This window comes from Staurois parvus, unplaced genomic scaffold (assembly GCF_062004578.1).
Source record: "Staurois parvus isolate SC_StPar_1 unplaced genomic scaffold, SC_StPar_1.0 ptg000694l, whole genome shotgun sequence".
NCBI classification, from domain to species: domain Eukaryota; kingdom Metazoa; phylum Chordata; class Amphibia; order Anura; family Ranidae; genus Staurois; species Staurois parvus.
The window spans coordinates 3,559,905-3,587,500 of record NW_028318490.1 but is presented as its reverse complement, the minus strand read 5'-3'; the positions used below and the strand labels follow the sequence as shown (position 1 = coordinate 3,587,500).

At 41.1% G+C, this 27,596-nt stretch overlaps 1 protein-coding gene across 2 annotated transcripts in view; it reads right to left on the bottom strand.

Moving 5' to 3' along the window:
• Positions 1-27,596, bottom strand: part of PLCB3 (phospholipase C beta 3) — a 246,502-nt gene that overhangs the window by 71,343 nt on the left and 147,563 nt on the right. For both annotated transcript variants that reach the window (XM_089652824.1, XM_089652823.1), the window contains exons 4-15: positions 20,067-20,207; positions 19,909-19,988; positions 17,840-17,893; positions 15,874-15,949; positions 13,620-13,720; positions 9,739-9,905; positions 9,499-9,645; positions 6,138-6,295; positions 5,975-6,057; positions 5,737-5,821; positions 3,880-4,060; positions 1-80 (exon numbers count right to left, since the gene is read on the bottom strand). The exon at positions 1-80 is cut by the window's left edge and continues 25 nt beyond it. In XM_089652824.1, the coding sequence (XP_089508950.1) occupies positions 1-80; positions 3,880-4,060; positions 5,737-5,821; positions 5,975-6,057; positions 6,138-6,295; positions 9,499-9,645; positions 9,739-9,905; positions 13,620-13,720; positions 15,874-15,949; positions 17,840-17,893; positions 19,909-19,988; positions 20,067-20,207 (1,353 nt within the window). The remainder of the gene's footprint in view (positions 81-3,879; positions 4,061-5,736; positions 5,822-5,974; positions 6,058-6,137; positions 6,296-9,498; positions 9,646-9,738; positions 9,906-13,619; positions 13,721-15,873; positions 15,950-17,839; positions 17,894-19,908; positions 19,989-20,066; positions 20,208-27,596) is intronic.

The following is a 27,596-nucleotide window of genomic DNA, read 5'->3' as shown; positions in this document are numbered from 1 at the left end:
CTTGGGAATCCTCTCCTCTATTTGTTCATCTCCATTAGAAAGTGTCAAAGATACATCAGCTGAGTCAGAGTTCACAATACCTGCAAATGGAATACACCATTTTGAGAAATTAACAGATATTAAAACAATATCTACAGTATGGAATATTCTTCTACTTATGAATACTGGTTCAACCCCATAGCTTTTTCAGTGCAGCTTTCACAATAAAACCTAGAAGCTGATTGATTACTATGCACAGCTGCACCAGATTCTGTGTGCACCAGTTTTAGTAAATCACCCCATTAATCCTGTTAGTCTTAGGATCTACTGACCATTCATAGGTTTACAAACAACCTTAAAATAGAATCAAAATGTTTACACTTTGACTTCAAGACTGCTCAAAAATGAGATGTATTTCTGACAATATTTGTCCCAAGACCAACTTCAAACAGCTGCATGTAAAAAATGAAGAAAAAAAAACATGAATTTTCTGTGTTTACTTGCAGCATTTCTCCTTTCAAATAAATAATGCTTGAGGTGATTGTAGCCGTATTAGCGCATTTGCGACAGAAACAATTGAGTACGGACGTGATACTTTTTTTATTTGCACTAACATACAATTTTGAGGACAAGCTTTCGGGGTATGTCCCCTTCTTCAAGGTCCAGGCAGTACTACTACAAAGTTTTAGCAGAATGTTAGAAGAGATGTTGAAAGGGGGAGGAGAAAAAAAAACAGAAAGAAACACACAAACAGATGTACACAGGAATGCTTAAAAGACTAGGATTAGACTAGAGATAAGACACAGCAAAAGCAAAGGGGGGGACAACACTCACAGAGGGAGTCATAAAAATGTTGGATGATGATTGCAGAGTGCAGAGGTCAGGAGTAAGTAATTCAGAGTGCAGAAGTCAGTATTAACACAGACTGCAGGGGTCAAACATATGTAAAGTGAAACAAAAAAGAAAGCGCACCAACCTTGCGCATTACCTCAGTAAACCACATTTTTCTTCAATTCAGAATGATACTCACAAACAACAAAGTAAATTATTATTATTATACTAGATTTATATAGCACCAACAATTAGCTCAGCGCTTTACAATATAACGGGAGACAATACAGCAAAAATACAGTTCAATACAAGAGGGATAGGATGGCCCTGATCCTTGGAGCTTACAATCTAGGATCAAGCATGTAAGTCCTCAAAGGAACTTTAGAAATGTGAAGCCTGTGCGAGTCACATCGTAGAAGTAGACACTCAGAGTATGGCTGACGCATTTCAAAGGGCATCCCTTCTTCATCAGAGCTTACTGAACAATGAGTACTCTCTACCATATATACCCTGGGACTGAAACTGGACCCTCCCATCTGGGTTGGGCAGTCTCAGGCTGGGAGGAGGGACAAAGGTGTCATCAAAACATACCAGCAGTATTTACTAACAATACAATTTCATGGTTAAAATAATTAATTATAAAACCATTAAAAACATTTGAATCCATAATAAATCGCAAAGATATACAGGATGTATATATTATGTATATGGATAATATGCCAAATTAATATTGATATGTGCAGCAAAAAAGCTATCAGAGATAAAAATAATAATTGAATAAATCTAAAAAGTAAAAAAAATGATGATAGTATTTACATGAATACATACGTAGATCAAAATGATTCAGATTATTAATAATACTGATCTAAGTTGAAATATGTGTTTAAATTGAAATTTGTTCCAAGGCTCCTGACTTTAAACTCCATTTGGGGGTATATCTCCTAATGGGAAGTAGATCGTGGATATGGAGTAAACACACCTTGGGTGCCTGATGGTATGTTCATATCACATTATATTATGCGATCTTTATGGTTTATATCCACTATCTACTTCCCATTAAGAGATATACCCCCAAATGGAGTTTAAAGTCAGGAGCCTTGGAACAAATTTCAATTTAAAACACATATATTTCAACTTAAATCAGTATTATTAATAATTTGAATAATTTTGCTCTATGTATGTATTTATTCATGTAAATACTATCATCATTTTAACTTTTTATATTTATTCAATTATTATTATTTTTATCTCTGATACCTTTTTTGCTGCACATATCAATATTAATTTGGCATATTAGCCATATACATAATATATACATCCTGTATATCTTTGCAATTATTATGAATTCAAATGTTTTTAATGGTTTTATAATTAATTTTAACCATGAAATTGTATTGTTAGTAAATACTGTTGGTATGTTTTGATGACACCTTTGTCCCTCCTCCCAGCCTGAGACTGCCCAACCCAGATGGGAGGGTCCAGTTTCAGTCCCAGGGTATATATGGTAGAGAGTACTCATTGTTCAGTTAGCTCTGATGAAGAAGGGATGCCCTTCGAAACGTGTCATACATACTGAGTGTCTACCCCTACGATGTGACTTGCACAGGCTTCATATTTCTGAAGTTCCTTTGAGGACTTACATGCTTGATTTACTTTGTTGTTTGTATCATTCTGAATTTAATAAAATTATGGTTTACTGAGGTAATGCGCAAGGTTGGTGCGCTCTCTTTTTTGTTTCACTTTGCAGTATTGGTCGGGCTTCCCCAGCCTTGTTTTGAGCTGCACAACCCTATATGCATTGGTGGTCAAATTTTTCAAGTTCTGGTTCCATCCATCCACCCTTATTCTGGGTCATAGAGCGCAGGAGAGGTCGTTTCTGCTTCAAACATATGTAATGCAGAGAGGATGGGTAGATTGAGAGAAACATGGAGGGAAAAAAAGGGGATGTCCAGGGTGGAGGTGGGAAACCAATTGATGGCACAAAACATGTTAGAATTCTAGTCCAACACTTTAACGAGTTAGAACTGAATGGTATCTCTACCTGTATGAATTTGAAACAAGCTGCATTATTCCTACATTTCTCTTATGGCTTTCCTCTGCATCCTTTTCAGGTGCCCTATCTCCTCCTGCACCTCATCCACCTGCCTCTTTGGAGTAATGTCCAAATACAGCAGCACCTTTCACTTACCTGTAAGTCTAAACAGGTGGCACACCAGGGACACCATGGAAGACTTTAGGAAATACAGGGCTTGCTGGCATAGGCTTACGCTTTGAAGGGTGAGTGGGCTGAATGATGCCATGAGAAACTGGCATAGCGGTGGGACTGGTTGTGATCTACCTGTCACACTATAGAGAATGTTCTTTATGTGACAACTCTGAATCTGCTGAGAGTGCTGATTTCACATGCATGATAGTGGTGCCCAGCAGGTCTATTGGATATCTACACAAGGGAGTCTTTTATAGGTAAATAACATGACAAATATATGTTAAATGCACATAATATCACATGTGAAGTTTGATGCTGAAATGAGTGGTCTCAATTCAGCTTTGCTAAACTAAACTAAACCACCCTGTTCATTCCAACATCCTTGCTCACAACTTCAGGGCAGATGAGGTTACAACACTTCTCTCGGGCAATCCCTGCTCCCTGACATTTTCTCTATCATATTAGACTTTGTCCAGCAGGCTGGCAGTTAGAATCAGATGAGTTCAGACAGTTCCTCAAAACTCCTCTCTTCCAAACTGCTAACCCATCAACTATGCTACCTTAAAGCCTCATTCACACCATACATGTAGAAAAATTGATAGAAACTGACACGCAGATTTCACTTGCAGAGGCATGAGTTTACATCAGTTTTCATGCATGCTTCAGTGAGCTTTATACACGTTAGATTCCTATGCAAAAAAAATCCACACAATAGTAGTGTTATGGCGTGAACAGGGCACATAGAAAACTATTGGTTTTTTGGGCTCTTGCAGAACGCGTGCAGAAAAACTCTCATCTATGCACATGGTGTAAACAAGGCATAAAGAAGAAATCCTGACAAAAAGTTTAGTGTGGTCCCTTACCTACTGCAGGTGAATCACAGATGCTGGAGGAGTCACTGTAAGTATTGGATGGCTGTTCACTGACTCTTCTTTTCACACTGCCTTCAGGACCCTTTACCCCCACTCTGTGCCTTTTTTTATTCTTTACCAAGATTTTCCCCAACAGTTCTTGAGGGCTTGGAAGAGACAGTCCTGGCTGGAGCTACGAAAAATATCAAGAAGACAAATGTTAGATAGAAAAAAAAAGGTCCTAAATACATTTGATTGAGAAGTTTATTCAGATTATATATAGGAAGAGATTAATTATCGGGGCCCAACTCAGATCATAAAGATAAAAAAAAAATAATAAAATGGGATTTTAGGAAGAAATAAAAAATCTTCAACAAATATTGAATCCAGTTTCAAATAAATAGAATGACAATCCAGGGATACAATGAACACAATTATCAGTGTATGCAGTCATTCCATGGCAGCTTCTACTGACTGCTTTCTCATGATACACAAAGGGTTAATCCGGAGAAGACAGATTTGGAGTATTGAGTGGAAGCCTTAAGCTGGCCATAAATAGATAACTGGATTGAATCCTGACCGGCTCAGCAGGAACCAGCCGAGATTCGATCCATCTATGGGATGGATTGACTTCAATACAACCAGCCTGTCTGATTTTTTGCATGCAATCACTGTCAGCGACTATAGCTGATAGCAGTGATCATTGTGTTCTGCCAGCAAGACAACCTCCCTTCTGGCAGAACACAAAAGTACTGCAGGAGTGATTCCCCCCATCAACACCATAACTAACTACAAACAATAAATGGTGCTGCACTACCCCCTTGACTGAAGTGACAACTACACTATGTGCTATTACCTCCATGTATGCACATATAGCAACAGTATTGTGATTAAATGAGGTATTACCATAAATACAAGTATACTGAAACTGCAAAAACGTGAAAGGTAACAGCACGTAGTATAGTTGTCATTTCAGTCAGAGGGGTAGAGCAGCACCATTTATTGATGTGGTTTCAATAGTCAATGTAGGAACACGAATGCTGTTAGCAGCAGCAACATTATGTATGTTTAATTAGTTTGGTGGTTAATTGGTAGTGCAGGAGTTAATTTTCACTTTATAAACACCATGACTGTGTTGATGGGAAAATCAAGGGATTTTAAGTTCCTTCCATCCAAGGTGGAGGGAAAGAAATGTATATTATTTATGGGCTACTTTATGTTTAACTACCCCCAGATTTCTTATCACTCTCCTAAATACTAGCAGAAAGATCTCCTTGCTGGACAGGACTACTCAACCCTGTTGCCCACCATCCTTTAGGCATGGGGGGAGGCTCTGAAATCCAGTGAGTATAAACGTGCCATTAGAGAAATATAGGAACCTAGTGGGTGACTTATTCACCATATTTGCCAACATAAGCTTTACAGGGGAATGTCAGGCAAATCACAACATACAGTTTTAAAGAAAACCAGTACTGAGAGTGATACTGGGCTCTGTCACTGCTGACTTCTGAAAATATCAGTTACTTGGCCTTCAGGTTGATCTTTTGGCTTCTATGAACCAAGAACAAGTCAGGAGTTTTGACTTGAACAGATGCATATTTATTCTGGCTTGGAAATCCCAGGACAAGCATTTCCAGAAGGAGGTTAGCAATGACCACCTCCATATTGATCCAGGTGCAGGTTTCATTTTAAGCCTTTTTAGTAGATTCTCAAGATTTATACTATTGCAGACGTATTAAGATCCTTACCAGAGATGGTAACATTAGGCAACGTGGGCAATTATTGGAAAAAAGTAACCAGAAAATACAACCACTAGGAAATATGAAAATAGATGATGGCAAAATTATGGGAAGACAACATATTTCTTACAGGATATTTCTCTAGCGGTTCAGTTAGAAGTGCATCTCCAAAGATGTTTCTGCAGTATTCGGCCATCTTAGCTTGTTGCTTTGCTCTGCACAAAACAGATCAGAAATTAATTAACTTAATGATAAAATTAAGAATTTATATCCTAATTGTGGCAAAATAAATGGTTTTAAAGAAAAAGAAGCAAGCAGAAGAAAAGGAGTGCAGGAAAACTGCAATGGAAAAAGAACAAACGACTTACGAGTCAACATGATTTTCAAAAGATAAAATGACTGGAAATGGGGAGGTTTTGAAGGCACTTTCTGCTATTGCTTCAATTACTTCCTGTGGGAGAACAGAGGTAGGTTGTTGATGTCAGGTATTCATGAACTATACTTGTAATCCAATCTGGTCATTTTCTGTACCTTAAAAGGTATCTCAGTGGTCATGGTGAAACCATGAGTAATGAATGGTTCTTCATCTTGGGGACGTCCTTTCCAGCAGTCCAACTCGATACAACGGCAGCCTGTGAGCAGCACCTGTCTGTACATCTCTACTGATGAGTTCCCCGTCAGCTGACCAGCTACATCACACCATAAGATACACAAAATAAAAACAAGAGATACATCAGAAAAGATACGTTTTTTTATTACCCAAGTAATATTACATGTGCAGAACCTATGGGTTGGATTCTCTGAGGGATTCCCCCCATTATTAAATGTAACTTTTTTTTTTATTGTGAGCCATATTTTTGGGGTCCCAAAACAGTGGCAAGCTGGCATACTGAATTTTAGGACACATACAGAAAAGTCGAGTACCTTCACCTGAAACCTTAGTTCATATTGGTCTGCTGGATAAACGTAATCGTAAGAGTGGTAATACATGATAAGTACAAGCAATGATAACTTGTAAAATCCATGGACCCCCTCAACTGACACCCCCTCCCCCCTTCATGTTTCCACGCTAATGTTGGTGAATAGAAGGGAAGGAGACCAGTGAACATCCATGCACTGATCTTACCTGGCTAGTAAGGACCTGGAAGTAACAAAAATTGTGAATATTGTCACTCCCCGTAGTCTTCTGTGACACATGACAAGTCCCAGAAGACTACAGGGCCATTCACAAAGCGCAGCGCTTCCCGCTCATGCGCAGTGGGCACCCGGCTGTGAAGCCACAAGCTGTCACAGCCGGGTGCCCACAGTAAAGATGCCGGCGCCGGGGAGCGAAGACAGCCGATGAAACCAGCCGTGGTGAGGATACCGCTGGACTGAGGGACAGGTAAGTGTCTGTATTTTAAAAGTCAGCAGCTACAGTTTTTGTAGCTGCTGACTTTTTTTTTTTTTTTTTTTTTTTCTTCAGCTGAGTCGTATGCAAGTCAAATGTTTGTAACTCAGGGACTGCCTGTACTTTTTCTATTTAATTTCTTTTTTGAATTTCTTTACACAAGCACATTCACAGGCAAACATAAGAATATCTCAGGCCCAACATAGGAATGTCAAAACATTGGTAGGGCAAAGAACTCAGGCTGGGAACCTAATTATAATAGATACTGTAAATATTACATTTCTGATACTCCTCTCCTGTCAAATTACTTCTCGTGTAAAGCTGCAAATTGTTTTCCCTGAGTGGCATCCGTACAATGTATCAGATAAACTGAAAATCATCCAACACCCATGGTGTCCGGTATTATTTACCACAAACTATATTGAGATTGAACCTGGATTTACCCAGCAATAAGCTGAGGTCTTTCCCAGAGGTATATGGAGCCTGCCTTGTGCAGAGTGCTGGAAAGGAGAAGGGTGGGGGAGAATGTATTAGATCTCAGGGGTCACTTTTCACTGCCACTGAGGCTGAGGAAGAAGTGAATGAAGCATGGTCTGTGCTCTATAAGCTTCAAAAGGAGGGCAGATACAAGAGTAAATGCATGTGTCAAGTGCACCTGCGGATGAAAATGTTTATTGTACTACACATTAGATATTGCAGTGCATCCATCATTTACAGTTAACACTAATGACCTGTAAGCCTCGGTTGACACTGACATGACTTAGGATCTGACTTGTGAGCCCCAAGTGGCATGATATGTGAAATCCCATGTTGGCAATGAGAGCTGTCTTAATTAACTTTACTGAAGCCACTCTGACTTTAGAAAAGGTTCCTGTACTACTTCAAGGTGACTTCTATCCGACTTCTGCCCATAGACATTAAAAGAGAAGTTCACTTTTGGGAACAGGTTACATGTTACACCCCTTTTTAGGGTGGAACATGTAACATGCTCCCACAGCTGCAGCCACGCCCACCCCCCCCCTCCCACTGACAGATAGTACGGGGAGAAGTTTCCCCGCACGATCTGTCAGATTTGAAAACCGCGTGGCCATGCGGGGCTCCACCCACACGGCTGCGTCACTCATTCACAGAGTTCTGTGAATGAGTGCCTACAAGTCCCGACAGCCTTAGCTTTCAATGAACTACCACGGTGCTGTGGAACGCTGTGGTAGTTCATTGAAGCTACTTGTCAGAATATCTGCTTGCTTGTACATCCAGTACGGCAAGCAGATATTCTGACAGGTCTGCAGGAGACCTGCATGGCAGCAGCGATCTACTGATCGCTGGTGCAATGCTTTTCAGGCTCCTGCAGACAAAAATAATTAATGCACATTTTTTTACCTGCAAAAAAATGTGCATTATTTTTGTCAAAAATGTGAACTTATCCTTTAATGGACGTCGCCTCCAAGTTGGATCCTCATCTATATTGATGTGATTTGAATCCAAGATTACAGGAAGATTATCCTGTATCAAGCAAAGTCACATGGTATGAAAGTCGCACATCAAGTCGCATCAAAGTTGGACTTAAGTTGCAAGCAAATAGCCAGGAAACCACCTGGCAAAGTTGCACTGTAAGTCACGCGACTTTCAGGTCACAGTAGTGTGAATTGAACCTTAATGCTTTTAAAGTGTAGTCAAGGATTTTTTTTTTTTGCTCTCTTACAGACATGTTCAATTTTGAAGGATAAGTGCACCTTTAGGATCATGTTACATGTTACACCCATATTTAGGCTATAACATGTAACACCCGTCTCATGTAGTCAAAGCTCCCTTCTCTGACTGCGGGTGGGGGATTTTCTCCTTGCACCCAATATCGCTTTTTGAAAACAGCGTGGCTGTGCAGGGTATTGCCCACACAGCCACGTCATTCAGTCAAAAAGTTCTGTGAATGAAAAATTAAAAGTACCGTCTGCCACTGTGGCAGGTGTATTTGTAGCTTGAATGGGCTGCAAGCAAACTGCTCAGCACGCTCGTAGTTCACTCACTCTTCCTCTAGCTTAGTGACAGCCGCAGGGGAATATGGGCACAAAGCTACAGGAAGACTGTGAAGGAGCTTGACACTGCACCTGCGATCTGCTGATTGCAAGTGGAATGCTCTGCAGCCAGCAGTAAAAAAAAAACAAAAATAAATGCACATTTTTTACTTGCGATATTGCTTTGTGTGCACGAAAATTAACTTTAGTGTATTTTTTACTGAAAATATGGGTTTGATAAGCTGTTGTGCTAATGTTTCCTGAGAATAAAAAATTGGAACTACAAATATTTTATTCTGCAGGTTCTCTGCTTTCAGAAATTTTGCTTGGGGGTTTAAAATAATCTTCAGGCCTAAAATTTGTATTTTAACAAACAATGCAAAAATGGCTCTGGCAGGATAAACGATAAAGTGATTTTTAATAAAATCCCATACTACACAGAGAATTATTCACATGGCATCCATAGAACTAGGATTAGTGTACTACTTACCAGTGAGGTAGGTATTGTGGGAAGAGTTGATAAAGTAACTGGTGAGCGGCTGTGTCATGTCATCACTAAGATCCAAGGCCTCTGGAGGAACAATGCTGTTTTCATCCCCACCCAGAAAACGGCTAAAACCTTCCATAGAGATCTGGTCTGTAACATGAAAGTGCAGAAAACAGGGTTTACTTAAACTACAGTTTCTTAAAACTATCAGCAATCTGCAAAGAACTCTTCACTTTCACTTGCCTCTTTCAAGAAACTGTTTGTTGGGCTCGTATTTTTCAATAAGCTGACGCACCTGGTCCCTTTTAAGAGGTGGGAAAAGGATCTCATTGAGCCTTGGATCCCTCTGTTTCTGGTTTACAAACTCCATTAGCTGCTCCAGAGTTAAATAGGGCTTCCCTTTAGCTCCACTACAGAAAGAAGTCCAGAAAATGATTAGATAAGAATTATATGGAAGATACTACGCATGCAAATGTGTTCAAATGAATATTTGGGTCAATGTATGAGTCTAAAGCTGGGTACACACAGATGAAAAATCTTCTGAATTAGCAGGGACTGGATGATTTTTGATCTGTTTGTAGCCCTCCCAGTTCGACAGAAGTCGATAGTAAGATTGGCTTCTGTCCAACGGACCTGCTAGAAAACCCTCCTTCAGCCAAATCGGTTGTAGTGCTGAGCAGTGTATTATGACAGCAGAGGAGTCAAAATTTCAGAATACAATAGCACAATGATGAGGATTCCTGCATCCACCTCCCTGGTTTAATGAGAAAAAAAAAATCAGTGTGTACCCCCTTTTATAAAGGGGGTGTACTTACAATGTAAAAAATAGGAAGCAAGAAACTTTCACAAGGGGAAAGACTAGAAAAAGGTAACAGGTATAGAAATTTCCACTTATTTAATGCCAGTCCCAACTATAGGTTGTAGTAAAAAATTTTTACAACATTACCACAACACATTAATGTATTGCACTTTGTGCAGCGTGAGGTGGTGCCATATCCGCAGTATAGCACAATGCACACAGGCATGCTTTGTTGTGTGCTGCACTGCAAAAAAAAAAAAAAGTCCCTTTTTGGGGGGCATTCAAGTGTACCGCCACTCCAATTAAAATGTACACAAAAATCTGCATCTGCAAGAAGGGGAGGGGGGAACAATCTTTGAAACATTAAAGAATTTGTGCAATCTGGTTGGTTCCTTCTGCTCTCAAGGTTTTCTTTCTAAACCAGAGTACCAAAAAAGGCTGAAAAAAAATTGATCTTTATTGCCATCTGCTGGCTGTATATGGTAAATATGAATTAGGAATATTTAACCTTTCATATTTACCTGATTTACCTCTTGCCACCCACAACGCATATGTGCGGCAGCAAAGAAGGTGGACTTTAAATGCCCCCACACCATATACCGTACAGCCTTGGCCAAAGGTTTTGAGAATGACACAAACAGTAATTTTCACAAAGTCTGCTTTTTCAGTGTGTTTAGATCTTTTTGTCAGATGTTACTATGGTATACTGAAGTATAATTACAAGCATTTCATAAGTGTCAAAGGCTTTTATTGACAAATACACTAAATTTAAGCAAAGAGTCAATGTTTGCAATGCTGACCCTTTATTCATGACCTCTGAAATTCGCCCTGGCATGCTGTCAATCAACTTCTGGGCCCATTCTTGCATAATCAATGCTTGGAGTTTGTCAGAATTTGTGGGGTTTTTTTGTTCACCCACCTCTTCAGGGTTGACCACAAGTGCTCAATGGGACCAAGGTCTGGGGAGTTTCCTGGCCATGGACCCACAATTTTGATGTTTTGTTCACCAAGCCACTTAGTTAGCACTTTTGTCTTATGAGAAGGCGCTCATGCTGGAAAAGGCATTGTTCATCACCAAACTGTTCTTGGATGGTTGGGAGAAGTTACTCTCGGAGGATGTTTTTGTACCAGTCTTTATTCATTGTTGTGTTCTTAGGCAAAATTGTGAGTGAGCCCACTCCCTTGGCTGAGAAGCATCCCCACACATGAATGGCCTCAGGATGCTTTACTGTTGGCATGACACAGGACTGATGGTAGTGCTCACCTTTTCTTCTCCAGACAAGGTTTTTTTTCCAAATGCCCCAAACAATCAAAGGGGATTCATCAGAGAAAATAACTTTACTCCAGTCCTCAGCAGTCCAATCCCTGTACCTTTTGCAGAATATCAGCCTGTCCCTGATGTTTTTCCTGGAGAAAAGTGGCTTCTTTGCTGCCCTTCTTGACACCAGGCCATCCTCCAAACGTCTTCGTCTCACTGTGTGTGCAGATGCACTCACACCTGCCTGCTGCCATTCCTGAGCAAGCTCTCCTCTGGTGGTGCCCCGATCCCGCGCTGAATCAACTTTAGGAGACGGTCCTGGCACTAGCTGGACTTTCTTAGGCACCTTGAAGCCTTCTTCACAACAATTCAACCTCTCTCCTTGAAGTTCTTAATGATTGATTTAGGTGCAATCTTAGCAGCAGCAATATTCGTTCCTGTGAATCCCTTTTTGTGCAAAGCAATGATGACTGCATGTGTTTCCTTGCAGGTATCCATGGTTAACAGAGGAAGATTTGATGTGTTGATTTTCCTCTGAAGACGTGCTTGGCACGAAAGGACTAAGGAAATCAACACGCTGTGACGTCATGCCACTGGAGTCACGTGTTGGTCCGGCAGCCATCTTAACTAATGGTCAGTGCACCTATTTTATCTTTTACTGTCATTTTTGGATTTAAATAAAATTGATTGATTTGGAAATACTACACTATGGGCACCTTTCTTATGGCTTCTTTATGGAGCCTTTAAGCTTGAGAACCTGTGGAGAGTACAAGTCTGACCCAGTATCCAGAGGAAGGGAATCCCTGTAAACAGGTGGCTGACCCTATCCATCCTAAAGGGGACCTCTGGAGCTAAGCAGACATCATTCATTGATCGCAGTGTTGCCCATTCCTAGACGGATGTTCCAGATACACCTACCACACATCACTAAGTGCCCTGAGGTGGATATATTAATGCGCATAATCCATGCGCATCTGGTAAGTGTGCAATCCTACCATTTCTTCAAAGCACCATAATATCGACATCGGCTTGCTCCTGGATTTATCCTGTTTATAGAATGATCCATATCTGAATTCCACTGCAATTATATTTATATTTATGCACTTTGCTGGAGGAAGAATAATGATTTCCAGCACCACCCTCCTTTTAAAGATTCCAGTCTGTTATTCTAACTCAGTCAGCATGACAGAGTGATCTCCAGCCTTGTTCTCATAAACAGTGACGCCTGTGTAAACAAGAGAATCACTGATATAATGTCAGCAGGTCTTTTATGTCAGGGCTGAAATGCAGTGGAAATTTTTTTTTGATTAAGTTAATTTTCATGGCAAAGAGGGACTCTGATTAATTGCAATTCATCGGATCACTCTTCAAAATATTCTGGAGTATATGCAAATTGCCATTATAAAAACTGAGGCAGCAGACTTTATGAAAATTAATATTTGTGTCATTCTCAAAACGTTTGGTGAAGGCTGTATATGCATCCATGGGCAGCATAGCTTTCTGTGCTGAGAGTATGCCCCCAGCAGAGTGACAGACTGTCAAAGCCAGCTCTCGGTCCATACTAATGAGCCGCAGTTGGTGGGACCTGCTTCCAATCATGTGACCACCGCATTTTATATTGTAGCACTTTACAATAGGGAACATATATACAAAGTTACTAGGCTTTCTCTTTAGGGCTTGTTCACACCATTAATCACACAAGAATGTATGGTGTATTCCTGTGTGATTCACATGTGATCTGGGAGCAGTGCGATTTCAACAGATTCATTTGAATGAGCTGAAATCACACTGGACAGCAGCAAAAGTAGTGTGTGTTCTCCTTTACAAGACGCAGAGCAACTGAATCGTATTGATGGTACCATGTGATCTGGTGCAGGAAAAATGCAATGTATTTACGACCTGCATTTGGAGTGCAGTGCATTTCGAACATGGCACAGGAAATATGCAGAAATGCAAGTTTCCCACACAGCATTCTGGTGTGAACTGGCCCTTAATTCAGTGTGAGCATTTTTCAATCGTACCAAGCAAAAGAGTATAACAGCAACGGATCATTTTCCAGCAACTCACTTTTCTATTAGGATCTTATCAATATCTGGCCGCAGGCATAGCTTATTCAGAAATCGCTCAAAAATTTCGAGGGTAAATTCCTCTGGTTTAATAGACTCACCCTGAAAGGGATAGAAGAAGATCATGTCCAGTATTATTTAAGACTGCAATACTAAGCTGAAATGGCAGAATGAAAGCAAACAAAAAAAAAAAAAAAAGCAAAAGCATAACATTCAGTCAAATGACAATTATGCGAATATTTTGACCAAGTAAACAAATCTGTGAGGCAAAGCTGCAAACCGCTGTCAAGGGGTTTTGTTTTGCCTTTCTCTGAACCAAAACTGCTGGGGTCTATGAGATGTTAAACTTGAGGGATGTGTTCTCTTTCATCTTAATAAAAGCAGAAGTCCTGGCAAAAAGCTAAATACAAAATTAAACAACTACAGCGGGGGATATTTATCAATTCTCTCACACAGGAAAAGATCATGCACATGCCCACAAGGGGGCCATCCAACATCTAGAAACGCTGTAAACATTTCCCAGGGACCTGCAGATGTTGTGTACAGCCGCCTATAAGGAGCAGTTACAAGAAGCACCTGTATGTACAGCACAGATGCGTGCACTGAATGCTGACAGTCTTCATTCGGGTCATATGTCCATTATTATTATACAGTATTTATAAAGCGCCAACAGTTCGCTGAGCGCTGTCCATGTGCGTGCATTATGCAACCGCTGGTATATAAATCTGAAAACCTCAGACCTGAACAGTTTCACAGGATTGTCATCCTTATACTTGCACTGCTATATGGTAGATCACTCATCCGGAACAAGCAAATTCATAGAAGGTGTTCTTGGGGAAACAGACTGAGCATACAGAAATTAAAGAACATTTCACATTCCTGGTATGTGCCTCCTGTACCATGTACTTCTATGAAAATGTATCCTGTTCTCTTTGTATTGCTTCCTTTGTGTAAAATCCTTGGTGTTCCTGCCAGTCCCTCTGCTTTCCTATTAAAACTGACCACACTAAGCAAAGAACACAGCTTGGTTAGTTCTCTAGCAGTGCTGGGAACTCTGCTCTTTTCCAAATGATCAGACTTCTGCTGACACCCCCTCCTTTGCACTCCCATTCATTGGGAAGACCACTGTCCTGCAGTTTCTCCTCCCCAGCATTTATGCAGCTGAGAACAGAAGCTACGTAATCACTTCTCAAAAAGGGATAAAATTAATTTATCATTTTTTTATATGCACACACAAATATTTTGCATTTCACTTCTATTTTAAACTGAATGGGGTGTTTTACAAGGTGAGGGTTTACAATCACTTTAAGTGAGAACGTAGAACAGACAGGTCATAGGATCAAACCCAGACTATATTTGGGACTTTGGCCTGTAAATTCCTCTTAAAGTGGATCTTTGCCAGAAGCGAAGTCTGCCTCCCCGCAGGCTACACCCCTCAGGTGCCAACATTAGGGTGCATGTGTAGATGTCCTCATGGGCTCTGCCCATCCTTCGGGGTCCTGGCAGAGCCCCTGGGTACAACTGTGCACACATTGGTGGTTTACAGCTCACGCGTGAAAACAGATGTTCCCTGGTTGCAGTCTCTGCATGTGTGTGGGAAACCCTCCAAGTGCATAGATACCCAGAGGGCCCAGTGCATGCTTAGATGTGTCTCTCAGGGCTCTCTCAGTATCCAAGAGCTGCGGCACACATGAGCACACAGAGGGGGGCAGGGGGACACTCTCACCTATGCAAGAATTTTGGAAGTGCTATAATGTAATGAAATAAAGCTTATTTTAATAAAAGAATAAATACACATACTGTACACACATACACGCACTGTATATAAAAAATGTTTTTTTGCTTGAGAGAGAGGCAGGGGGGAGGAGGAGACAAATATGTCCGAAAGGGTGAAGATCCACTTTAAGCCACAGGCATCATCGCTACATGTAAAAAAAAAACATACTTTGAGGTTGGACTTGCAAGATACCTTGGCTTTTTTTTTTTTTTTAATTGCCTATTTCTAGATTGTGACCATGCTGATCAGATCTGACTGTACATCAAATAGGTTGTTGAAAGCCGAGCTCCAAACAGTCACTGAAAAGATTTTACATCATTCATAAAAATAGGGATCTATTCTTATTAAAACAGATTCAAGTTGATTGAAAGAAGTGCAGTACCTCTAGCTGTGTCCCGTTTTGAAAAATTAATACTGCATAACGTTATAAAGACAATATCTGCAGGTTTGTTACAAAAGGAAAGATTATGAATAATACCCTATTAAAGTTCAGTGCACAGGACTCCAGCGCAGTCTCTACTCTTTTCTTGTCAGCGGCAAACATCTTAAGGATGCTAAAAAAAAAAAAAAAAAAGTACAAAAAAAAGCAGTACAACAGGTTCATAATTATAGCGGACAAAGGGTTCAGGTTTCAAAGAAAATTTAAAAAAATTATTTGCCATTTTAGTAGCAACTGATAATCTGTTTACTTAGCTGATACCTACAGATATCAGATGACGAGGTTATTAGCTTGTAATTTAAAAGTCTATAAGTGCTCCTGGTTGATGACAACTACAGGCCTATGCTTGGAAAGGGATCTATATCTCTGTTTTTCTATAACTGGGATCACAGAAAAAGTTCTTAACTTTTTACTGTGTTCCTCAAACTATTCTTGAAACATTTTTGCAGTAAGGTACAGCCCATTATCTTGCTAAAAGAGGCTACTGCCATCAGGGAATTCCGTTTCTATGATGAAAGGGTGTACTTGGCCAGCAACAATGTGTAGGTAAATGGTATGTGTCAAAATAATATCCACATGAATGACAAAACCCAGGGTTTCCCAGCAGAACATTGCCCAAGGTATCAAACTGCATCTGCGGGCTTGCCTACTTCCTGCAGTGCATCCTGGTGCCATCTCTTCCCCAGGTAAGTAGCACACACTCGCCCGGCCATCCACATGATGTAAAAGAAAGCATTATTCATTAGACCAGTCCACCTTCTTCCATTGCTCTGTGGTCCAGTTTCAATACTCAATTCAAAATAAAATAAGCATAGTTCTGACTGATACAAATATCCTCCAATGAAACGGGTCTACGTTTTGATCATGACAGCAGATGTCACCATATCACTAATGTATGCATACTGATATGTATGAAATCTCTTTGAAAGTGGATTTTTTTCCCCCCTTTAAAGAGGTGTACTACAGTGTACAGCACTGTGATGGCCAAGTTTGCCAGCTCAGGAATGCATAGGTGTTTCATGAATCCCCCCACAGGCAGTCCCATTAATTTCAATTGGGATGCAGCAGCTGCATGGACGCAACCACTACTCCCAATTTGACAGCTGTGCAAGTGTCAGCGCACAACCCAAAATGCAGTGTTGCGTGTTCAGGGCTGTGCACCTACACCCACATGGTAGTCAAATTGGGAACACAGGTTCTGTCAGGATGCTGCGGCTGCACAAATTGAAACAAATGGGACTGCCTGCATAGGGGATGTACAGAAAACCTGTGCATCCCTGTCAGGGCAGACACGGCCCTCACATGAGCCCAAGGGCTCTTTCATACTGGCAGCCAGGGCAGTAGAAACACCACCTCCTGGCCACCCCATGGAGTTTATCATCACAGCATGACAGGACTGCGGGCTGCAGTTTTTGACAGGCAGCACAATATGTCAAATGCAGGGATTAGAATCAATGGGCACACCCCACGACCGTGAGCCAAATACTTGCCCCACAGTCCCACAATGTAGAATTGTCATTTGGAAATTAAGAAAAAAAAAAAAAGAGAGAGAACAGGCAGTAGTACCTCCTGAAAGCCTGCTAGCCCCTGCTATGCTGCCATCTGCGATCCACTTAGACATGTAAGTAAAGTTCAGTATACACAGCTCTTCAGCAAATATGCTAACCTGCCAATGTATGACACCTGAGCAAGCAGTTTTCATGCAGTAGTTCTCATATTAAAAATAGATATACTAATGCAGGCTATAGACGGTTCGTTTATCGGCCGAATTTTCATCTGAAAGAATAATCGGCCGATATTCGCACCGTTAGTGGGGCAATGTCGTTGGCCGATTTTCACGGTTCCTCCTCATTTCTTTTATTGGTCATGCTGGAAAATTTACTAAAAACGGCCAATTTTCGTAAGTATTGGTGGCAACAGAACTACCGATTTTTTGTTTTTCGGCCGAAAACTCAGCCGATAAACGAACCGTCTATGGCCTACATAAGAGGAGAATATTACTCACTTCTTGACTGGTATTCGTCCATCCTGATTCACCTGGAGTTTCAGCTTGCTGTAACTGAAAGATGACAGAACTATTTAAAGTAGAACTCAAAGTAAACTGCTAATCACAGTTGAACATGAATATAACACACACATAAGCTCTACAAAGCAAGAATGTAAGAAATGAATTGAAAACAATGAAATACTGTACTTTATGAGCTGAGCTGATATGAGCTCCTGTTGTATCTACAGGACAGGTAAAGCAGAATCTTCCCAGTGGGACAAATAAAACTGACAGGGGGTTTATCAATTCCTACTCCACCCAAAAGGAAATGTGTGGATTTAGATGCATATAAAAGATCTATGTTGTACAATCCCCACTTTCTTCAACCGTTACTAAATCTCACCTATCAATAACTCCAGGTTTTCTCCAGTGACAGGACACATGTTCTCTGTCAAAGTGCAGGATCTGTGTTTTGGAAGAGCCACTGATTGGCTGGCTCTGCATGAATGGCACTCTTTGACAGAGAGCACATGAGTCACAGCTGCAACTGTGTTCTTTTGCCAGCAGCCAGAGCGAACCTGGGTGTTGACAGACAAGTTTTACAGAGGTTTTAGTAGTCCTTTAGGACATCAGGGAGGTATAAAATGGATTCAATTTAGATTAGGCTTTAGGTTTATTTCAAATAGAAGCAGTTTGCAAGTGCTGGTAATCTTTCATTTTGGCCAGTTATCACAGAATAAAAAAGAAATCATACTAAGGGTGCACCCAACCGGTCACAGTTGAACTGAACCATGCCTGAGTTCGATAGTCCTCCCTCTCTGCTGGTCTGCAAGCATACGGAGCTACAAGCAAGTGTTCCCGAGCACACTTATATCATCAATTCTGCTAACCAGACCAAGTGAACCCTACTTCTGTGCTCAGTGACCTATGGAGAGGTTCTGTGCCCTGGCACAGTTTGCACTCAAATTGAAGAGAACCATACCGGGACCATCTCTTCTGGGTGGTCCCAGGAATGGTACACTTAACCGTTCCCAGGCACAGTTCATAGCACTCACACTGCACAAATGAACTGGACCGGACCAAGGGGGAGAACAATGCCCACGCTCGGTTAAAACCGCTCTGTGTGAGTGCACCCTAACATTAGTCGCAACAAAACATTTCACTGCATGTTAGGCAACCAATGGACATACGATAGCAGTCTAAAAAACATGCAGTTTTTAAACGGAATGGTTCATTTGTCAAAGAAAGATCTATAGAGGCCAAACACTATACTATCTGTACAATGTCTGTAAATAATCATCAAGATTTACAGAAAATATGTAATCTGGGGCATATCCAAACAATCATTTAAGTTTCTATCCAATCAGAAAGACCCTTGAAGTATAGTTAGAGCTAAAACGAACCATAAAATTAGATTGCAACATGTATGTATAATAAGACAAACATTTCTTAAATGAAAGCTCAGCACTAGCTCTGCATTTGATGGAGTGCAGTCTCTACTAGTAGAGCAGGGAGATGTGCCTTTGAGTGGCTCAAATGAATAGGTAATTAAAGCGATATTAAAAGGTTCTTTCTGTTTATGTTTGTTTTTTTACATAACAAACATGTTGTACTTACCTGCTCTGTGCAGTGGTTTTGCACACAGCAGCCCAGATCCTCCTCTTCTAGGGTCCCTCGTTGACACTCCTAGTTCCCTCCCCCTGACCTGTGTCCCCAATAGCAAATCACTTGCTATAGGGACGCTGGTACATGCTAGCTCCTGAGCCCTGCTCTTTGTGTCCATAAGACACAGAGCTGTGGCTTGGCCCGGCCCACACACTCTCCTCATTGGCTCACTAGCTGTGATTGACAACAGTGGGAGCCAATAGCTGTCTCTGCCAATGAGGAGAGAGACTCAGGACAGCTGAGGCTCCTGTGCACATCCTTGGATTGACAGGAGGCTCAGGTGTGTATTAGGAAAGCTGTGGGGGGAGCAGCATACAGAAGCTTTTTTGCCTTCATGCATAGAATGCATGAAGATAAAAAGAAAATTTCAGCCTTTACAACCACTTTAACCGAATAACTACAACAGAAAAAATAAAACCTACGCTTTTTGCAGAAACGAGTTCCGAGATGAATTCTGTGCCAAAATATTTGTGGCCAGTTTAAATAGTCCTTCTGTCCAAACCTGAAACATACAAAAAGATAAGTAAGATATCGTAAAAGTCTTTTATATGTCCTAAAAGAATGTTCTGTCCAGTTTTACCTTTGCTGTATCCTCCTGAACAGCCATGAAGTTGAGGAAATTGATGTTAACCATGTCCGTGCCATATACGACTGTAACAAGTTTATCTTCAGGACGTTGCTCAGCTGACGTAAAGCCTAAAATTTCCCTCATACGGAAGTCCTACCACAGAGAGAAAAATGCAGTAAAACATAAATAAATGACAAGGCAAACTAAAAGTAATACATAGCAATTAAAGAAAAGAATTAAACGTGCCTGTGCATGAATCATGGACTATAATCTCTCCGGCAACAAAGCAGTTGGCGGTGATTACATAACCTATTAGGACAACATTGCCACAAATGTTTATGCTTCAGTTTTATCCTGCTCCATGAATTTTATTTTGGGTTGGGGTTAGGGAATTTCCTTTTGTCTGCGATAGAGCACAATCAGTATAAAGATTTCATTTAATGGGAAATCAAATCAAGAATTAAAACTGAAAGCTGAACTCAGAGTAAGCTATTTAAGTACAGGAGAGGGGCATGTACAACTGGCTGGAGGCTGTAGTCCAGCTTTAAAGCTCAACTAAATGTCACCAGTGTCAAACTGGTGGCCCTCCAGCTGTTGCGAAACTCCCATGAGGCATTGCAAGATTGACAGTTACAAGCATGACTCCCAAAGGCAGAGGCATGATGGGACTTGTAGTTCCGCAACAGCTGGAGGGCCGCCAGTTTGACACCCCTGCACTATGTGATGCACATGAATCATAAAGTAAACAAAAACACTTCTTTTACTTTTCCTGGCTGAGCATAATCCTTCTTCATTTGTGTCTCATATGCTTACCCTCCTAGACACTGCAGCTCTTTTTTATCCTACTGTAATGCAATAAAGCACAGCCTGTATGGAAGTGGCAACTCAGCTTTGATTTCAGGATCAGTACAGCATCGTTGCCACCCATCACAGAAATTCACTGGCAGGCTCACCAAGGTATTTGTGAGACGCTTATATGTATATAATTATGTGCTTCAGCACATATTTTTTATGGAAGTCCATAGTTCTACTTTTTGTAAATCAACTCCAGATGTGTTATAATGACTGCTTGATTAAATAACAAACATAACTTTGGTGTCATGCTGTATAGTATTAAACAAACTACTGCATACATAATTCATATGAATTTTTAAGCAGTACTCCAAGCACACAGCCAATACACCCCCCTTGTAATTCAGTTTATCCCAGTCTTGCAATTTTCATATCCCTGCCACACTGCATAGTCAGAAAGAGAATTGCAAGTTTCACATTTATAGCTTCCTGTGTCACCTGCCTAATAACCAAAGGTCTGAGAAGACAGACTTCCCCTCTCTTGGTGATATCAACTCATTTATACAATTATACCTGCTGTTAACTCTAGAACGGTAGGGCCTCGAGGATACGGATACCGTCCAGTGTGATAGTAGTAGGATGGGCCTTGGAGAAAATGAGACAAGAAATGCACTATATTGCCAAAAGTATTGGGGGCCTGCCCTCCAAATCACTGGATTCAGGTGTTCCAATCACCTCCATAGCCACAGGTGTAAAACATCAAGCACTTAGGCATGCAGACTGCTTCTACAAACATTTGTGAAAGAATGGATTTCTCTCAGGAGCTCAGTGAATTCAAGCGTAGTACCATGATAGGCTGCCACCTGTGCAATAAGTTCATCCATGAAATGTCCTTGCTACTAAATATTCCACAGTCAACTGTTAGTGGTGTTATAACAAAGTGGAAGCAACTGGGAACAACAGCAACTCAGCCACGAAGTGGTAGGCCATGTAAAATGACAGATCGGGATCAGCACATGCTGAAGCGCACACTGCGCAGACGTCGCCAACTGTCTGCAGAGTCAATAGCTAAAGACCTCCAAACTTCATGTGGCCTTCAGATTAGCACAACAGTGCGTAGAGAGCTTCATGGGATGGGTTTCCATGGCCAAGCAGCTGCATCCAAGCCTTACATCACCAAGTGCAAAGCAAAGCGTCGGATGCCGTGGTGTAAAGCACGCCGCCACTGAACTCTAGAGCAGTGGAGACTTGTTCTCTGGAGTGACGAATCACGCTTCTCTGTCTGGCAATACAATGGACGTGTCTGGGTTTGGTGATTGCCAGAACGGTACTTGCCTGACTGCATTGTACCAAGTGTAAAGTTTGATGGAGGGGGAATTATGGTGTGGAATCGTTTTTCAGGAGTTGGGCTTGGCCCCTTAGTTCCAGTGAAGGGAACTCTTAGGGCTTCAGCATACCAAAGACATTTTGGACAATTTCATGCTCCCAACTGCACAGAGTCCTGACCTAAACCCCCTGGAACACCTTTGGGATGAATTAGAGCGGAGAGTGCAAGTCAGGCCTTCTCGTCCGCCATCAGTGCCTGACCTCACAAATGTGCTTCTGGAAGAATGGTCCAACCTTCCCATAGACACACTCCTAAACCTTGTGGACAGTCTTCCCAGAAGAGCTGAAGATATTATAGCTGCAAAGGGTGACCAATCCTATATTGAACCCTATGGACTAAAACTGGGATGCCAATAAAAGTTCATGTGTGTGTAAAGGCAGGCGTCTCAATACTTTTGGCAATATAGTGTAAGTTGGAGAAAAAAATGGGGTATTATTTATTTATATATATATATTTATTACACACACACACATATATATATATATATATATATATATACACACACACACACATTATATATATATATACACATATACATATACACATACACGCGCGCACACACACACACACACACACACACACACACACACACACACACACACATACACATATATATATATATACACAAGACCTCCTTATTTCTAGTTCCCTGGTCTCCTCCTCCCATGCCCGCCTCCAGGACTTCTCCAGGGTGTCACCCATCCTCTGGAACTCCCTGCCCCAACCCATCAGATTATCACCTACTCTCCTCTCCTTTAGGTGCACCCTGAAAACCCATCTCTTCAGGGAAGCCTACCCCACCCCCTGCTAACTTGCCGACCTCCTCCACTCTTCCTACCACTCCATCCCCCACAGCTATCTCCTCCTGTACCACTATCCCCTCCCTCCTAGATTGTAAGCTCGAAAGAGCAGGGCCCTCAATCCCCTCATGTTTTGCATTGTATTGGTATTGTTCTGTCATATGTTCTGTCCCCCTTTGTAATGTACAGCGCTGAGCGAACTATCGACACTTTATAAATACTGTAGAATAATAATATTACACACACACGTGTGTGTGTGTGTATGTATATAGGCTCATTCACACCATGGTACAGAGACTTCAGTTTTCCGGCAAACATTCTGCATGGCACAACAAAATCAATTGTTCTCTATGCATCCTGTTCACACCACAACACTATTATCATCTGCAGATTTTTTTATCTGCAGAAATCTGCAACGTGTATAAAATTCATTGTAGTGAACATGTAAACTGATGTCTCTGCAAGTGATATCTTCACGTCCGTTTCCATCAATTTGTCTGCACATATGGCGTGAACGAGGCCTAAAGCTATAAAAGATATATAGAAGTACAATTACATAAAAGACTAATCTATAAAAAAAGACAAGCCTTCTCTAGCAAAATATTAGAGAATGGGATGTTTGTAGGATGTACTAATTCTGGCTAATTAGAACCATCTTTGCGGGATAAACAAATTAACCCTTTTGTAAGTTCTTTAATAATCTTTTCTGAGAACAATCAATTGTAAATCCCAGCAATACCTGGCTTGCACAGAAGATGGAACCAAAGTACAGACTTCTATATCACCAAATATTTTTATATACGTTTACAGGGGTTAGACAAAAAAAAATGGAAACATTACATGATTTGCAGGTGTGAAAGTAACATGTTTTGCTTTGAAAGCAGAACTGATGTAACACTCTTACTTCCGCTATGTGATGAGACACCTAGCTATCAGATGGGAAGCCTTGCTTTCGTCTTTCACTGTGTGTGCTGCTAATAATACGGAGTCATGTCAGTTTACTGAGCTTCAAGGAGGGCAAACTGTTGGTGCCCGCTTAGCTGGTACCTCTGTGACTGAAATTGTCAATTTATTTGCGGTGTCGTGAGATACAGTATCAAAGGTTGTAACGGCATATACAGTTTCCAGGGAAAGGTCGTCTGATAAGCATAAGACAAATGACATTGTGCAGGATTGTGACTCCGGAATAAGAAAACAACTGCTGCTAATCTGCAGAGCTCAATCTCAGTCTTCACTATTCGCACAATCAGTGAATGAGGAGAGTGAGGCTACCCACTTGTTAGCTAGGTGTCTCATCACACAGTGGAAGCAAAAGAAGGTTACATCACTTCCACTTTCAATTCGAAACAAGTCATTACTTTCACACCTGCTAATCATGTAGTGTTTCTATTTATTTGTACAACCCCTATACCTCCTAAACCAAAGGGGAAGCTTATCCAGTAGCTTATCATACTTACTGTCAAGTGTCTTTAATTAATTATAATGGCAACACATCAGCCACTCTTCAGACAAATGTAAATAGTAAACTCCTATCTGGCCAGTCTTTGTACAGGTGACATACAGTGAGGAACAGAAGTATTTGAACACCCTGCGATTTTGCAAGTTCTCCCACTTAGAAATCATGGAGGGGTCTGAAATTCACATTGTAGGTACATTCCCACTCTGAGAGACAGAATTAAAAAAAAGAAAATTCAGAAAATCACATTGTATGATTTTTAAAGAATTTATTTGTCTTGCACTGCTGAACATAAGTATTTGAACACCTGAGGAAATCAGTGTTAATATTTTGTACAGAAGCCTTTGTTTGCAATTACAGAGGTCAAACGTTTCCTGTAGTTCTTGACCAGGTTTGCACACACTGCAACAGGGATTTTGGCCCACTCCTCCACACAGATCTCCTCTAGATCTGTCAGGTTTCGGGGCTGTCGCTGAGCAACACAGAGTTTCAGCTCCTCCAAAGATGTTCTATTGGATTTAGGTCTGGAGACTGGCTAGACCACTCCAGAACCTTGATATGCTTCTTACGGAGCCACTCCTTGCTTATCCTGGCTGTGTGCTTCGGGTCGTTGTCATGTTGGAAGACCCAGCCACGACCCATCTTCAATGCTCTGACTGAGGGAAGGAGGTTGTTGCTCAAAATCTCACAATAAATGGCCCCATTCATCCTCTCCTTAATACAGTGCAGTCGTTCTGGCCCCTTCGCAGAAAAGCACCCCCAAAGCATGAGGTTACCACCCCCATGCTTCACAGTAGGGATGGTGTTCTTGGGATGCAACTCATTCTTTCTCCTCCGAACACGACGAGTGAAGTTTAGACCAAAAAGTTCTACTTTGGTCTCATCTGACCACATGACTTTCTCCCATGCCTCCTCTGGATCATCCAGATGGTCATTGGCAAACTTCAGATGGGCTTGGACATGTGATGACTTCAGCAGGGGAACCTTCTGTGCAATGAATGATTTGAAACCATGACGACGTAGTGTTCTACCGACAGTGACCTTTGAAACTGTGGTCCCAGCTGTCTTCATGTCATTGACCAGCTCCTCCCTTGTAGTTCTGGGCTGATTCCTCACCTTTCTTATCATCAGTGATACCCCATGAGGTGAGATCTTGCATGGAGCCCCAGTCCGAGGGAGACTGACAGTCGTCTTTGGCCTCTTCCATTTTCTAACAATTGCTCCAACAGTTGATCTATTTTCACCAAGCTGCTTGGCAATTGCCCCGTAGCCCTTTCTAGCCTTGTGGAGGTCCACAATTTTGTCTCTGGTGTCTTTTGACAGCTCTCTGGTCTTGCCCATGGTAGCAGTTGGCGTCTGACTGACTGTGGGGTGGACAGGTGTCTTTAAAGAGCTCAGACAGGTGCTATTAAGTTAGATTAATGAGTGGAGTAGAGGTGGACTTTTTAAAGGCACAGTAACAGGTCTTTGAACATCTAAGAATCAGCAAGAATTCTGGCTCTCAAATACTTATGTTCAGCAGTGCAAGACAAATTCTTTAAAAATCATACAATGTGATTTCCTGAAATTTTTTTTAAATTCTGTCTCTCAGAGTGGGAATGCACCTACAATGTGACTTTCAGACCCCTCCATGATTTCTAAGTGGGAGAACTTGCAAAATCGCAGGGTGTTCAAATACTTCTGTTCCTCACTGTATTACAAGATCTCGTAACCCCAAGCTCCCCAGTCAGGAGTTTTTCTTTTGTACAGGTGACAAAAGTCTGGTGCATCAGTTCCAGAAATCTGTCACCATTCTGAACAACTGTGATTTGATTTAAAGTGTTACTAAACCGAGAAGCATGCATTCACTATATCTGGTCTCCCACAGTACACAGAACATGGAAATGCAATTATTTTAGTAAATATAAACTGCTAAATACCTTTTCTGATCAGTAGTTAGAGCAGTCTTGTGACTTCTATCACTGTCCAGCAGAGCACTAGCTAAAGCTTGGAGGAGTTTTCTTTCTGCTCTAGGAGGATGGCAATCCCCAGATCTGTCTGGACAGTGCTGATTGGCCCTGTGCTGATCACATACACTCTTCCAAGAAGAAGCAAAAAACCTCTCTAGCAATACACAGCAAACTAAGCATGTGCATGCCTATGGTTCAGTCTGAAGATAAGAGGTGGTCGCTTGAAAAAGGGGAGGAACAGAATAGAAAAAATCAAACAGCCTTTTTACACAATGCGAAGGATTAACCCCTTAGGTTCCACAGTGAGTATAACAAGCATGCTTTACTGCATATATAGACTGATTTTACTGTTGTGGGTTTAGCGACACTTTAACTAAACCACAGAAGTAACAAGTTCTTGAATCACAGAAACAGTTAACACAATGTGTAGTCACTGCAACACAAAGACAGACCTGGCCAAGGCTGAATGGTCTAACTATGTTATATGGCTAGTCAATCAGAAAATTTAAAGCTAAGCTGATATTTATTTTTTAAAGAATATTTAGTTAATCATGTGCTCCCTGATGGATTTAAAGTGAGACACCTGCCAAAACTTTATTAGTTTTGGAGAGGATGGGGAAATCTTAGAGTTTATGTTTCTACATGCTTGTTGATGCGAGTTCTCCTCTTCTTCACAACCCTGTTTCTATGTAGAATTTATAATTGAGTTTAGGTGTTGCCAGTGAAAAAACAGTTAATGCTATAGCATGCAACTATTTTAGACAACTGTACACTTGCAAACATGTGGCAATTTAGGGAAGGGCCTTTTCTGTTCCAAATAGTCATCTCCTTCAAGTGTGATGAGTTTACTGTGTAGTAAGTGGGTTGTGTAGGACTGCAACCTCAACTTCCCGCTCTCAGATACGCTATTCTGGCTGAATGGCACAAGGAAGGGGGGGTTTGTATTCCATATAAATATCAACACCCATAGTTTTGGAATGGGAATTCCAACAAGTTTATATTCAGGTGAAACGCAAAAAATTAGAATATCGTGCAAAAGTTCATTTATTTCAGTAATGCAACTTAAAAGGTGAAACTAATATATGAGATAGACTCAATACATGCAAAGCAAGATCTTTCAAGCCGTGATTTGTCATAATTGTGATGATTATGGATTAC